General features: G+C 41.6%; 1 protein-coding gene across 4 annotated transcripts; it reads right to left on the reverse strand.

Moving 5' to 3' along the window:
- Window positions 1–9,313: 9,313 nt before the first annotated feature.
- Window positions 9,314–10,470, reverse strand: LOC122066524. Of its 4 annotated transcripts, XR_006136389.1 has the most exons (4): window positions 10,413–10,470; window positions 10,057–10,298; window positions 9,622–9,898; window positions 9,314–9,553 (listed from the first exon to the last, which is right to left on the reverse strand). XR_006136389.1 is itself a non-coding variant. In XM_042630343.1 (3 exons), the coding sequence occupies exons 1-3, from the start codon at window positions 9,996–9,998 to the stop codon at window positions 9,481–9,483; spliced, it is 387 nt and encodes a 128-aa protein (XP_042486277.1). In that variant the 5' UTR covers window positions 9,999–10,397; the 3' UTR covers window positions 9,314–9,480. The 4 variants fall into 4 exon arrangements, 2 of the variants coding, with proteins under 2 accessions (XP_042486277.1, XP_042486278.1); XR_006136388.1 differs by having other exon boundaries at window positions 9,622–10,298; XM_042630343.1 differs by lacking the exon at window positions 10,413–10,470 and having other exon boundaries at window positions 9,622–9,689; window positions 9,753–10,397.
- Window positions 10,471–15,304: the final 4,834 nt, after the last annotated feature.

The following is a 15,304-nucleotide window of genomic DNA, read 5'->3' on the forward strand; positions in this document are numbered from 1 at the left end:
AAGCTGACATGACCTATATAGAGCAGCCAATTGAAATTTTGGACCGAAAGGTGAAAACCCTTCGCAACCGCTCCATTTCCTATGTAAAGGTGCGGTGGGCTAATCATTCACTTGAAGAAGCGTCTTGGGAGAAAGAGGATGAAATGCAAGCCAAGTACCCTCATCTTTTTGATCAACCAGGTACGCAATTTCGAGGATGAAATTTTTCAGAAGGGGGGGTAAATGTAATACCCTACTTCTTAAACCCGGTCTGATTACATGGTTGACCCGGTTTAACTATGCAGGACCCGAATCGGAGAGAGTTAGAGCGGGCTCCTTATGGACTATGATGGCAAGGGTGACCTTAAACACTGGCTGACCCGACAAGTCCGAGCCAGTGCCAGAAGAGACAGGAATACCCAAGCCGTGTACATGCACCTATCATAAGGCCATGTATGGATAAAGCAGGTATTGTAGCCGTAAATTAAGGTGTATACGTATATTACATTGTATGCCAGGGTGGGGTTCACGCCGAGGCCTGAACTCTGTCAAAATCCCAAGTTTTGGTCCTCAGGTGGGCGGACAGGTGGGCGGACAGGTGGGCGCACCCACCCACCTGAGTGACCCATCCATGTGAACTACTTAGTTATTTAAGAAGTATATATATAGCATTTATGATTTTCTTTTCTTTTCATTTATGACACTCGTACGTTGGTGAGGATAGTAAAGAGGAGAGAGAAAAGAAAGGGAAGAAGAAGGGAAGAGAAGGAAGAGGAAGAAGAGAAGGATTTCAGCGGCGTCGAAGCTTGATCTTCCCATTCCGACATCGGAAGAGTGATCTTCAACACTAGATCTACATTTAGAGGTAAGCAAAGTTGGGTTCCTTAAACATTCACTATACCCAAGCGTAAACCCTTGATTCGTGTAGGGTTTCTTGAGATCTTGTAATCCCCTTTGAAATGATGAATCTAAGGTTTAATAGATGATTTATGTGTTGATCTTGAAGGATTTGAAGAGGTATTGACAAGGTTGGAGAAGCATTGTGGATTTGAAGTGATTTTGAGGGTTGGAAGGTGTTCTTGAGCAAAGAAGGTAAGATGGCTTCCCATCACTTGAATCTAACCTAGATCTAGGTTAGAACCATCCTATAAGACATTGAAAGTGTGAAGAATGGGTTGAAAAAAGCCCCATTTGAATCCCCAAAGAATGGAGGAAGTTGGGAAGAAACAACAATTTTTTCGCCCAGACCGGTGGGCCATCTGGCTCGCCTGTGGGCACTCGCCTGAGAGGGCAGGGCCTTTGGACACAACCAGTGGGCCAGACCGGCTTACTAACCGGTGGGCTACCCTGCCCGCTGGTCTTAACAGACCCCCCAGGCCCAACAGGCGAGCCAGACCGACGGGCCAACCGGTGGGCCAACTTGCTCACCAGTCTAGACCGATGGGCCAACCGGTGGGCCAACTGGTGGGTCAGACAGGTGGGCTGTCTGACCCACCTGAGAGGCCCCGAATGTGATTTTTACGTCCGATTGGACCCAAATCGAACGTGCGACCTTCTTTTAACGTTCTAAACATGATTTTGTCATCGGATCTTGTTAATTTTGATCCTAAAATGGTGAAATACTAACCCCACTCACTCATGTTAGGTTCACCAAATCCTACACTTCTCGCACCGGATCTCACTCGTACCGAACGGGAATCCTTGTACACTACAGGTAAGTGGGGAGAGGACATTTGACCTTGTTTCAAGGCATTGTTTGGCATTCATTTAAATGTATCTAGTCTAGTTATGCCATCATGAATATGCTATGTAGATTAGTCATCCTCCCATTGTTATGCATGTGTGCTATGTTTACTTTCTAAATGCCAAGTGATGAGATGCTTATGTGATGAATGTTGACATCATGGTGCATAATGCATTGATAGACTAGATGCCATAGTCGGCTTGAAAACGAGTGCATTGGTGGCCCGTGGTATGGGACGCGGTGGCACTATACAATCGTACTATTGTCATATAGGAGCATACGGTTTAGGATTTTCACCGTCCCGTGCTACGACCCTTTCTAACAGGGGTTAAGGTGTTGGGTTACCATTTCGGGGGAAGCAGTGGTCGCGGTTGTCGGGTCACTGTGGTGGTTAGACATAACGTCCGGTGGGTCATTAGGACAGTCGACAAACCCGGTGGTATATTCAAGAGGGCCAATCGTACTGCTTTTAAATTGCTGGAGTTAGCACCTTTAATTTCAGTCATTTACTTTTCTGTTGAGAGCCGGTGGACGGCATGTTTTTATTTTTCCGAGTACTCATGGTGGGCCTTCTCTGATAGTCCTATGGGCGTATCACAGGATGGAGTTCGCGGCTCGTACCCGGAGTATACGCGCACTGTGGCTGTAGTGGCACTAAACCAAAGACTTAGTAATGTTGCTTAGGTGGATGTGTTTTAAAATGTATTGCATATGATTGTGTTTGGCTGTGTGGATTGCTGTGTGGTCCATCTTACCATTTACTGAGCTAGTGAGCTCATCCCACGTGTGCGCCCCTTTTTAGATGATTTTGTAGGTCATACATCTGAGGAGCACGGGGTGGGTCCCACATTCGAGTTCCCCGAAGAGGACTGGTAGGCCCCTGGGGAGTTAGAACACGGCACTGACTGCTCGTGCTAGAGTTGTGCTGTGGGACCGCAGTTCTGATGCCCAGCTGAGCTCCACTTTTGAGGTTGAGTTGAGCTCTACCATGTGATGCCGAGCTGGGCTTAACCCTTGATGCCGAGCTGAGCTTAACCCTTGATGCCGAGCTGAGCTCTAGCCTTTGATGCCGAGCTGAGCTTTGTACTCTGATTTTTTCTGGTTTCCTTTATGTACTTGATATGTGAATTGTACTTTTATTGTGTAAATATCATGCCTTAGGGCCCACATGTATATAACTATTGTATCACAATTTGGGTATCAAGTATTATGGGAATATTCACAGGTAAACCTAGTCTTCCGCTGATCTGATACGTTGTTATTAGTTATGTGTATGCTGTGGTGGAATACAGTATCAGATGATCCTGGCAGGTTTGGGTTAACCGGTTTTAACCCGGTCACTGGCCCGGTTTGGTGTGAACGGGGTGTGACATACACTCCTATGACCACCAAAGGGCAGAAAGTGCTGAGGATGACTAGAAAGATCTTCATCTCTTACTACCCTACTCTCAATAGGTATTTTGTAAAAGAATGAGAGGATTTCCCTTTCTGCGAAAATTTGGAGCCATAGTTTGATGAAATCACCGCAAAGATACAACCAGGATTTGAAGTATTTTGCCAAGATGAGTTCGACCGGGTGACTCATGAAGTGGAATAACAGAAAATGCTAGTTAAAGAAAGTGATCAAGATAGTTGCATCACCGAGATAGAAGAAATTGCACTGATTGAGATTGGGTCTTCCTCCCACCCTACAATATTGATCCAATCAAAGGAGGCCCCAAGTTCTCGAGTCCTCCTAAAAAGAGAATGGGAAAAGAAGATAATGCTTACCTGGAGTCTTCTGCTTCCTATTGATTTGAAAAGCTACATTTGCTCCCTCCTACAAGAACCAAGACCCCTAGAGCTACACGAGCTCAAGCCTCGTCCTTTCAGAGGAAGAAGTGCGTATGTGAAGCAAAGAAAAGCACAGAGAATGATGGTTTCTATGTACTCTTCCCAAACCAATTGCAACGAGAAGGCTCATGAAGGTGGTCAAAGATGTGACTAAGGTACTGGGATGGCATCCCTCAATAAGCTTAAAAAGATGGACTTTATAGAAAAAGGATTGAGCAGTCTCCACCAATCTTCACCCATCAAAAAGTTTGACTTCTGAGAACATGAAATTGACCAGCTGGTATTCATGAAGAAGCAAGCACCTATCCAGAAGAACTATTGCGCCACTAAAGAAATAATAGTAACTTTTTCAGAAGAATAAGAAGGCCCTTTGCCACACCTCCTCATCCATCGAGCCACTAAACCGCTCTTGAACTGGACAAGCATTAGAGAAAACTTCAAGTTTGCTCATGCTATTGAGTCAACCAACCTGAATACCCCTGGCAAAAGCATCAATCCAGTTCTCAAGTTTGTAGTTGAGTCTGTTGTTTATGATTTCGTGTTGACTTCCCCTCTCGAAGAGAGTCCAGAGTCCTTGTATATCGAGTCAGTGACTCCTTCTTTCATGAATAAAATTTCTGATTCTGAGTATGACTTGCCTCTTTTTGACTTGCCTCTTTTTTTTTGATGATGATCTTAATAAATTTCAAGAATTAATAAAATAATGTAAACCAAAAAAATCCCAACCCATCCATGAGGATACTCGGGTTATTAATCTAGGAACCAACCAATGCCTTCGAGAGGAAAAATTGGCACTACCCTTGATGACGAAGAAGTGAAACAGATGATTAGTCTTCTGAAGGAATTCACCGAGGTCTTTGCTTGGTCTTATGAGGATATTCCTGGTATCAATCCCAACATCGTGCAGCATTGACTGCCAATCTACCCTGGGGTAAAATCGGTAAAGCAAAAGCTTCGAAGAATGTGACCAGAATGGAGTGAGAAGATCAGAGAAGAAGTTGTAAAGCAGTAGAATGAAGGGTTTCTACAAGTGCTGAAGTACCCCCAATGGTTGGCCAACATAGTACCAGTACCAAGGAAAGATGGCAAGGTACGAATGTGCGTGGACTTCAAAGATCTTAATAAAGTGAGCCCTAAAGATGACTTCCCATTACTTCACATTGATGTATTGGTGGATAATATGGCAGGGCATATTTTGTTATCATTTATGGATGGATTCTCAGGATACAACCAAATAAGCATGCACCTAGAAGATCGTGAGAAGACAACCTTCACCACTCCATGGGGAACCTATTGTTATAAGGTGATACATTTTGGACTAAAGAATACTTGGGCAACTTATCAAAGAGTAGCTATGGCCATATTGCATGACATGATGAACAAAGATGTAGAGGTCTATGTGGATGACATGATAGTAAAGTCAAAAGATCGACTGGGGCATATTCCCACACTATGGCTTTTCTTTGAAAGAATCAAGAAGTATCAGCTGAAGTTAAACCCTCAGAAGTGTGTATTTGTGGCAACAACAAAAAAGTTGTTAGGATTCTTGGTGAGGGAGAGAGAGGCATTGAAGTCGACCCTATCAAGATCAAAGCAATTCAAGAAATACCCACACCTTAGACTTAGAAGCAAATACAAGGATTTCTGGGTCACATCCAGTATATTAGTAGATTCATAGCTCAGTTGACTACAATCTGTGAACCAATTTTCAAGCTGTTGAAGAAGGATCAGCTCACGGAATGGAACAACCAATGCCAACAAGCTTTTGACAAAATCAAGGGATACCTCATGAACCCACTAGTATTAACACCGCCGGTGGAAGGAGAACCACTTCTCTTATACTTATCCATGGGAGAATATTCTATGGGCTTTTTGCTAGCACAAAAGGAGATGAAAGAAGGGGCAGAGCATGCCATATACTACCTTAGCAAGAAGTTCTTAGAATATGAGACACGGTATACATCATTGGAAAGAACTTATGCTACCTTGATTTGAGCAATGGAAAGGTTGTGATACTATATGGTTTCCTATCCGGTGCACTTGATTTCAAGGATGGATCCCATCAAATACCTCTTCGAGAAACCAACCCTAACCGGAAGAATGACCCGTTGGTTGCTTTTACTATCAGAGTTTGACATCACCTATGTTATTCAAAAATCTATCAAGGGGTAGGCCATAGCCGATCATTTGGCTGCCCACCCCATAGAAGATGGAAGATCCTTGGATGATACCTTTCCCAACGAAGAAATCACCGCAATGGAGGAAGAAGACACAGTTAATGAATGGCAGTTATTCTTTGATGGAGCAGCCAATCAGAAGGGATGTGGTGTGGGAATATTGCTTATCACTCCTGACAGCCTTTATTTTCCTTCATCATTTCATCTCGATTTCCCCTGTACCAGCAATATTGACTAATATGAAGCTTGTGCTTTGGGGCTCGAAACTGCTTTGACTATTGGGGTAAAAAGGATCAAGGTATACTATGATTCATCCATCGTCATCTTTCAGACACAGGGAAAGTGGAAAACTAGAGATGAAAAGTTGAAGTCATATCAAGAACATCTGGAAGAGGTGACTAGACACATTGAGAAGATCTCGTTCAAATACTTCCAGAGAGATAACAAGTTTGCTGATACCCTTGCAACCTTGGCTTCTATAGTAAAATGCAACCCTCTGGCTAGGATTCAACCGTTCTTGGTGGAACAAAGAAGCAGACCCATTTATCAGAATTTTGTGAACTCTCTCATTATGGATGGTCGGTCTTAGTTCGCTCGATTTCATCAAGGAAAGAAAGCACCCTGTTGAGCAACTAATAGAGAAAAGAAGTTTCTGAGAAGATATGCCACCCGTCTATTCTTCAAGAGGATCTATTATACAAGAGATCCTATGATGGAATACAGTTGTTGTGTGTAGATGAGGAATAAGCTACAACCATCATAGAGGAAATTCATTAAGGTCTTTGTGGAACCCACATGAATGCCAAGATGTCATCTAAGAAGATCCTTAGGCTGGGATATTACTGAAACATAATGGAAGTAGATTGTGTGGACTTTGTCAAGAAATGCTACAAGTGTCAGATATTCGTTAAGATCAAACATATCCCACCAACAGAGTTGCATTCGCTCAGTTCACCTTTGCCATTCTCTACTTGGGGCATCGATATCATTGGAAAGGTTAACCCCAAGGCATCCAATGGTCACGAGTTTATCTTGGTAGCCATTGATTATTTCACCAAATGGGTAGAAGCTCAGTCCTATGTAGTCCTCACATCTGCTAAGGTGGTAAAATTTATCCAAGAAAATATCATTTTTCGATATGGAGTACCTCAAGAATTGATATCAGATTAGGGATCCCATTTATGGAGCAAGACCGATAAAATCTGCATAAAGTTCAGTATCAGAAGGCATCGCTTTACCACTTACAGGTCGCAGTCCAAAGGGATAGTGGAAGCAGCCAATAAGAACATCAAAGTCATCCTGCAGAAAATGGCGAAAACACACAAGGATTGGGCTAATAAGTTACCCCTTGCCTTATGGGCATACCAGACTTTTGTACGATCCTTGATAGGGGCAACCCCTTTCTCTTTGGTATATGAGGTTAAAGCAGCTCTACCCGTGAAAATTTTGGTACCATCCCTAAGGGTGCTTCTTGACAGTTAGCTACCTAAAGGAGAATGGGTGAAGGCTAGACATTACAAGCTCAATTTTTCAATGAAAGGCACATGAAAGCCATGATAATCTGAAAAAACATTAACTGAGAATGGCCGGGCCTTTAACAAGAATGTGAAACCCCACCATATAGAGGAGGGTGACCTTGTTCTTCGAGAACAAAGAGCCCAAATTTATGACCCAAGAGAAAAATTCAAGCCCAATTCAAGCAGCTCATTCACCGTCGAAGAGATTTTACCAGGCAAAGATGTGAAACTCAAAGACCACAACGGTGAAGAAATACCCGGACTGGTCAACATGGATCAACTCAAGAAATATTATGTCTGAAAGGGTGAAGAGCCTGAACTACATCAGACCTAATTCCTTTCAAGGGATACGTAGGCAACTTGATATATGCAAGTATGGTCTTAACCATCTAAAGGCAATAAATTGGTTCCTCGATTAATAATCAAAGTATCTTAAAAGATCATCATAGTATGTGTCCCCCAAGAATTGCCATTTGGCATGAAAGACCATTAGGTATCTGTCATCCACTCATTGGTCTGTCACTTCTTATTTAGGATTTTATCCCCCAAGAATCACCATTTGGTATAAAAGACCATTAAGTATCTATCATCCACCCATTGGTCCATCAATCTTTATCCAGGATTCCATCCCCTAAAAGAAAATCACCACCTGGCATCAGTTTATCAATGTCAGTTTATTCACCACCCTTGATCAGTAAAAAAAAAAAAAAAGTGCTTTATGCAACAGTGGTAAAGGCTTGTTTGAGTCATTAGCTACTGAGTAATACTTTGATAAATCATCATATCTCTTTTGTTTGTAACGGTTTCAAGAAAAGTCATGAGCTCGTTGGATGAGACATGAACATAAGGGTGCCAGGATTGCTGAAATCCATGAATGTGTCATTCCTCAGTCGGATCAGGTGTGTGAAATTACATCATCAGTTACTCTGGCAGGTGCCTCAACACTGGGATGCCAACCTACATATATTTTAGTTTAGATCAGTAGAGATCTGCCCAACTCTCGAAGAATTTTGGGTTTATATGTTATCCCCACCCAAAGGCAAGTTGTTCCAACAATATTTAAAGAAAGATTATTCAGAGAAAATTCAGGACTTCTTCGGATGGAGAGAAGAGGAAGTGAAGCAATTTGCCAAGTAAGGGAAGATTAACATTCTGAAAGTGGCCCAGATCTTCATCCAATATCTACCAATGGGAGGAATCCATCAACAGAGATCACAAGATGCTTATTAACTTTTCCTGATAACTCGCTATGTTCTTCGAAATCCTGAGCATGGTGCACTATCCATGCTAATTGTGGTGGTAAAACAGTTGAAGAAGGGAGGTGACATCATCCCTACGATTTTTGAAGAAACATTCAAGGGATTTGATGACATGAGACATGGCCACAGATTCAGACTAGATCATTATCAAGGGAGTTCTGTTATTTTTTAGATTTGGCTCCTCAAGAAACTGAAGTTAACCAAACAATTAAAAGGAGGCCCACTTGAAGCTCTTTGCTACCAAGACAAGAGGGAAGTTTTGGAATTTGACCTTATCACTGATTGGGAGAAGTAAGTGCAGGAAAAGACTATATAAGATATCGTATGGAGGTGCCCAGGGAGGCCACAAGAAAATTTTCTGATAAAGACCCCTAGCTACAATTATGTTAGGCTGATGGGATTGACTCACACATCCTTTTATTTGCCTACGTACATCGGCCAACAATGTGGGCATGAGGTGACGGACCGAGAGGAGTTAATACACTTTCACCCACCTCAAGAGTTGTCTCCCCACCTTGTTACTCACCTATCATGTCTATGGTAGGACAATTGTTTCCCTTTTCATGTAATTCACTTGGTAATAGAATGAGAAAGTATTTGGATTCTCGTGTTATCCCGATTATTCTAATTATGACTTGAGTTATGAAATTGATAATGCCTAAACATTGTAAACCACAAAAAAAAAAAAAAAAAAAAAAAAAAAACAAAAACAAAAACAAAAAGAAAATATTTTCTTTATACCAAAGATATATTTTCATTCATAAGATGCTAAAATATAATTATGAACAAACAAGGAGAGGGAAAAAGAAAAAGGAAAATATACATGTGTTTGTGTTTATAAGAAATATAGGAACAAATCCCTATGGGTAAAAAGTCATCATTTGAACCATACTCTGAATCATCCCCATGGAGTATCGGGGAACCCGCAGATGCTAGTCTAGTCTGCTCCAGCCTCTATGTCATGTCCTAAATCAGTACATCTTGTTGTGCAATTTTCTGCTCATAGGAACTAACTTGGCTCTCCAAGGTAGCAATCCTCCCATCCTAAGGAATATATTCAAGGATCAAGAAGAAGAAGGGCAAAAAGAAAAAAAAAGGAAAGTATGAAATACCTCAGCAGCCATTGCCTCGCACAGGCCGTTATGCATCCTCCTGATCTCATATTGACCTCCGGAGACACCTAAGAAAGAGCATATCCGCCAAAGGAAGTCAAGTGTCAATTGAAGAATGATCAAATACTCACATAATCATAAGGAATGGGCAGCTCAAGGGAAGCATCTACATCTATCTTTAGCTCCAGAAGATGAGGGAGACTGAGGTTGGCTGCGTTGGGATAGCACCAAGCGGGGAAGCCACGGAAGGGGATGTTAACAACTCTGAGAGACCCACCTACATTGGTAGAGGGTCCCACTTGTGAAGGATCAATAGCACTGATATGCGACTGAACAATAGAAGGGTCTACACGTCGTGTTCTCACTTGAAAGAACATCAGTCAAAACCAAAACAAGAAATAATTTGAAGGAAATACTCAAGAAAGGGAAACATACCACTGGACCATCAGGACCAAGAGGGGTGCATACTGTCTCCTCCTCCAAGAAGGCTCTGTAGTCTTTATCCCAGTCAAAAAATGATCTCTGGGCAGTGCATAATGCGTGGAGGAAGACTGGGAGAGAAGCGTGACTCAACATCTGACCACTGGGGAACTACTCTCTCTCCCAGATACCAAATGTGACCTCATATGTCCCAGAAAAGGACCCGGTTCTCGGATAAGTGTTTAGCCAATGCAACTCTGTCAGAGTCTAAAAATATGAGGCACTGGAATGGTCACCTAGTGACTTGCAAATCCAAGGAAAAGTAAGTACAACACAAGATAAAAGGAACTTCAGTGTCAAATGTGGCATACCTCGATGAGATCGTTCAAAAGAGAACAAGTAGTGGTCCCCGGAGGATGGCGCCGAGCCCTGAGCACCTGATTATCTCCCCACCTTGTGGCTATAGGGAAGAAAAATGCTTGAGGATCCCTCAGTTTGGGAGCTATAATTCCCAAGTGCTCAAAGCACTAAGGCTATTTCAAGAGATTGAAGTAAGAAAGTGCAATCCAAATGAATGAAAGGAAATAGGTACAAGAAGGAAAATTACCTGAGGATGAAGCTCGCTCCCTTGAGACCTTAGTCTCCATATGACAACAGGTCTAGGGTTTGCAAGAGATATGCATAGGCAGCCCCACCCCAGTCCCAAGAATCTATTGGCTCAAGATTTTGAAAGAAGAACACCAGACGAATGTTTACTCCCCTTTGGAGGTCACTTAAAAGGCACTGACCCACAGTAAACAGAAAGAAAGAACAAGCCACCTATGCCATGTTGCCTGGGTTCACCCACAAGCCGGTTCTCCACCATCTTGTACTGATCTCTCCAAGACTGATATATGTCTGGTCAGCCATAATGTTTAGGCCTATCAAGTTTGCGAACTCCCTAACAGTTGGAGTCTCGGGTAGGGCCATGGGTCTACCCCCAAATGGAATGCCTGTCAAGGCATAAAAGCATAGAGGCGTCATGCAACAGGAAAATGAAAAGAATGAGTACTCAGCCACCACCGCTCCGTCAGGGTCCCCACTAATGCCGGATTGAACTTTCGGGTCTCTACAAGGGTTGCACAGGTATGATGCATCAACCATCTCCTTCACTCTACGAGGAAGTATCATGTATCATGACTGAACCATGTTCGGATGGCCATATAGGGCCAAGGTAGGTGGTTCCCTCCCCGCATGCTAATGGAAATAAAGAATAAAAAAAAACATAAAAAATATAAAAGAAAAAAGAAAAAAAAAGAATAAAAGATGATCAAAATAATTAATGAAATGTAAAGACCTACCCAAGAACCCCAAACGGAGTTGCAGATGTGGTTCTGACTATTGTCAAGAGTCTGCCCGGAGTACCAATCGACCAGGCCCTCATCCCTTTGGGAAGAACTACTGCAATCATCCAGTTGGATTTCTCCACAAGTCTTTCTCTTTCTTCTTTCAAATAAAACAAGAATAAAAGATGATCAAAATAATGAATGAAATGTAAAGACTTACCCAAGAACCCCATATGGAATTGCAGATGTGGTTTTGACTATTGTGAAGAGTCTGCCAGGAGTACCAATCGGCCAGGCCCTCATCCCTTTAGGAAGAACTACTGCAACTCTCCAGCTGGATTTCTCCATAAGTCTTTCTCTTTCTTTTTTCAGCCATATTTTCTAAAATCATAAGAAGCCCCAAAAAGTTTTTCAATTTGCACAAAAGCCCACAAGAATGTCAAATTCTCCAAATGACTCCTCCCTCAAGAACAAGATGAAGATCTTCAAGAACAAGATGAAGAACTTCAAGAACAAAATGAAGAACTTCAAGAAAAACTTAAAGGTTCCAGAAACCCGAACCAACTCACTTATGAATTGTTCTTCACTCAGAAAAGTTAGAATGAGGCATGAACAAAGGAAGGGGGGGGGACCATCTTATAGGAAAAAAACTCATTTTTCCCAAAATAAAAAAAAAAATTGAGATTCCAATCCCAAAGTGCAAATCAAAGTTTCTTACTACCAAATACCAAATTCAAAATTATTTTGGTGGTAGTTGCAAATTATGTCACATGGGAAGTAAAAGTTCAAAGGGAAGGTAAAAATTCATTTGGTAGTTGGAAATTCAAATTCACATAAAAATGGAAAGTAAAAATCAAAAGGAAGGTAAAAGTCAAATTCATGTGGTAGGTAAAAATTATTCACATGAGAAATGGAAAGTGAAAATCAAAAGAAAGATAAAAGTCAAATTCATGTGGTAGGTAAAATTTATTCACATGAGAAATGGAAAGTGAAAATCAAAAGGAAGGTAAAATTCAAATTCTTGTGGTAGGTGGAAATTATATCACATGAAAAAGAGAAAAGTAATGGTCAAAATTTTATTAATGAGTAAAAGAATTCCTCATGGTCAAAATTCAAGGTAAAAAGAAAAAGCAAGATCAATGGTAAAATCAAAATCAATGATAAGGGCAAGATTCCAAATCAAGGGTAAAAAGCAAAAAGCAAGATCAATAATAAAAGCAAGGTTCTAAATCAAAAAACCAAAAATCAACAAATCAAGGGAAAATCAAGAAGAGAAACAATTTCATTAACCCAGCCCTGGATGGCCAATTGTATTTACCAGGCCTCAAGGGACCCTTTCTCTTTGTATCGGCTCCAAGTGACCCGATCTCATAGACCAAATCCCTAAACTGGCACATGTGAAGCCCAGCTAAGGAAAATCCAAGAATAAAATATTTTCATTTGTTGCAAGATTAGAAGAGTAACAAATTTCTCTCTTGTAACCATCGGTCCTAGATAGTCTAAATTGGTTCGAAAGACCCAGCCTGGAGACCAAATCCCTAAACTAGCATATATGAAGCCTAGCTAAGGAAAATCTAGGAATTAAATGTTTTTATTTGTTGCAAGATTGGAAGAGCAGTGAATTTCTCTCTTGTAACCATCGGTCCCAGATAGTCTAGATTGGTTCGAAAAAACCAACCTGTAGACCAAATTCCCTGAACTGGCACATGTGAAGCCCAGCTAAAGAAAAGTCAAAGATCAAAGTACTAACATTTTTTTACAGAATTGGAAGAGCAACGAATTCCTTTCCTACAATCGGTAACCCAGGTAAGTCCTAAAACTCTAATGAAGTTGAGAGATATTATCTGTTGTATTTTTCAACTCTGTCATAAATGAGCAAGATGACGACATTACATGCTCCGAGTGTCAAAATGTGATCTTTTTTTCTTTGCCCTTCGGCTGTTAGCACAGGCCTCGGCCAAAGAGGGGCATTTTGCAAACACCCAATTTTATCACCCTCCTTTGGCTATGATGAAATGTGGATCTTAGATGCGACTTCTGATTTCCGATCAACGGAGATGATGGACTAAGAAAACCCAAAAACATTCCACTACTTGAAAACACTGGAAACCCTACACGAGAGAGAAGAGTGTCCAATTTTGACTTTCTATATACAAAAGAATCTAGTTAAGATGACCATACAGATGGATAGTGCTCAAAAATACGATTCTGATGAGGCACGTCAAAATCAGACCATCAGATCTCTCACAATCCTCCCTAGAAAATCACATTTTTTTGTACCTATGTCGCGCACACTGGGAAGCCTGGAAAAATCTCCTACCTACCCAAATACCCCAAAATTCATCCCTTACCTACCCAAATACCCAAAATTCATCCCCCGTATGACCTAGCTCGGGCCCCCATACGATGCAGCTCGTGCACCCACACGAGGTAGCCCACGCCCCTGCACGACCCTTCCTGTGCACCCACTGGCTACAGCTTGTGCCACCACCGGCTACTACCAGTGCCCCCGCTGGCTGTAGCCCATGCCTATGCCTATTTTTACCCAGCCCATGCCCATGCTGCTATCTTTGCCCATGTGCGTGCTACCCCGCGCTATGTGCTGCACGCGCATGCTACAAATGCATGCTGCCTCGTGTGCCATGTGCTACACACTAATGCCACTTCCTGCGTGCCATGTGCCGCCCACCAATGCCACTGCCCACATACCTATGCCACTGCTGTGTGCCATGTGTCACACACCCATGCCATTGCACGCACACCTTATACACATTACCTGCCCTCCTGTGCTAGCCTTGCCCCATGCACTTTGGCCCAATCTTATGCACCGCCATCAATGACTGGCATTGGTGATGAGCACATTTATGTGTGAAATCTAGGGTAGTAAAACATGCATTTTACATATTTAGAATGGAGCTACCTTGGGGTTTACTCTCTTTTTGCAGGTTTTATATTTTCAAGGCCTTAAGGACTATCGAGCGCTATATCTTCAATTTTACACGTAAAGAGGTCATATTTCTTTCATGGTTGCGAAGAGGACAAAATTCTGAGCAAGATGGATGTGTTCAATTAAAAGTACATATTCGTTTGGTCACCCATACAAATGATTATTCTTTTCGGGCCAGAAAAAGAATAATGGATTAGAACTGAACTGAGATGTAGAACCAGCCCATTTGCAGTTGTCCCAGAGGTACAAGGAATACTCCAAATGCCAACAAGGATCGATGGACCACATCCTTAAGTGATTGAAGATTCGTTTTTGATAACAACAACTACCTAGCGTAGTTAGTGAGCTATGGTGTACAAAATTCCCTTGCTCACCAAGAGGTCTCAAGTTCGAATCTTATGGTTGTTTTTTTTAGAGAATTTGTTGAAGATTTTCTATTTTTCATTCACTTAAAGCACTAAGGGCATGGAGGGGATTTCCACATCAAATTAGAAGCAAGAAAAATCGTGGAAGCGTTCCTGCGCAAGAAGAGAAGAAAAAAAAAAAGGAAAGAAAAAAAAAAAGGAGAAATAAAGATTGTCCAAATCTTCTCTCTCCTCCACATCATCACCAAAAGATTGTCCAAATCACACAAAGCAAGAAGGAAAATCGTCCCTTGGAGGAAGAAAAAGAAGAGAAATAAATTAGAAAAAAAAAAGGAAAGAAAATAAGCAAACAAATTATAGGAAATTTCTCAAAGTTTATTTCTCTCTTCTCTCTCCTCCACCTTAGCACTTTTGGTCTCAAAAGATCTCACAATCAATTGTGGGTTTCTCTCTTTTAGGAAAGAGAAAATTGTTACCCTACCTCCCCATTCCCTATAAATACAACTCATGTAAGAGGAGGGGAGACAATTCATTCTTCTTCTAGTTTTTTTTAGTTGCTCTCTCTTTAGTTTTAATTCTTTATTTTTGCTTTAATCACTTTTGTAATAGTTTTTATGTCAATTAAT

The sequence above is a fragment of the Macadamia integrifolia genome, unplaced genomic scaffold, assembly GCF_013358625.1.
Source record: "Macadamia integrifolia cultivar HAES 741 unplaced genomic scaffold, SCU_Mint_v3 scaffold2437, whole genome shotgun sequence".
In the NCBI taxonomy this organism is placed as follows: domain Eukaryota; kingdom Viridiplantae; phylum Streptophyta; class Magnoliopsida; order Proteales; family Proteaceae; genus Macadamia; species Macadamia integrifolia.

Excerpts from the sequence above, each read along its gene's own strand:
- LOC122066524 (XM_042630343.1), bottom strand. The coding sequence starts at position 9,998 with ATGTTCTTTCAAGTGAGAACACGACGTGTAGACCCTTCTATTGTTCAG. Across the intron at positions 9,690-9,752 it reads TGCCCATTCCTTATGATTAT|GTGTCTCCGGAGGTCAATAT; the intron begins GTGAGTATTTGA and ends GCTCTTTCTTAG. Across the intron at positions 9,554-9,621 it reads GCGAGGCAATGGCTGCTGAG|GATGGGAGGATTGCTACCTT; the intron begins GTATTTCATACT and ends TATATTCCTTAG.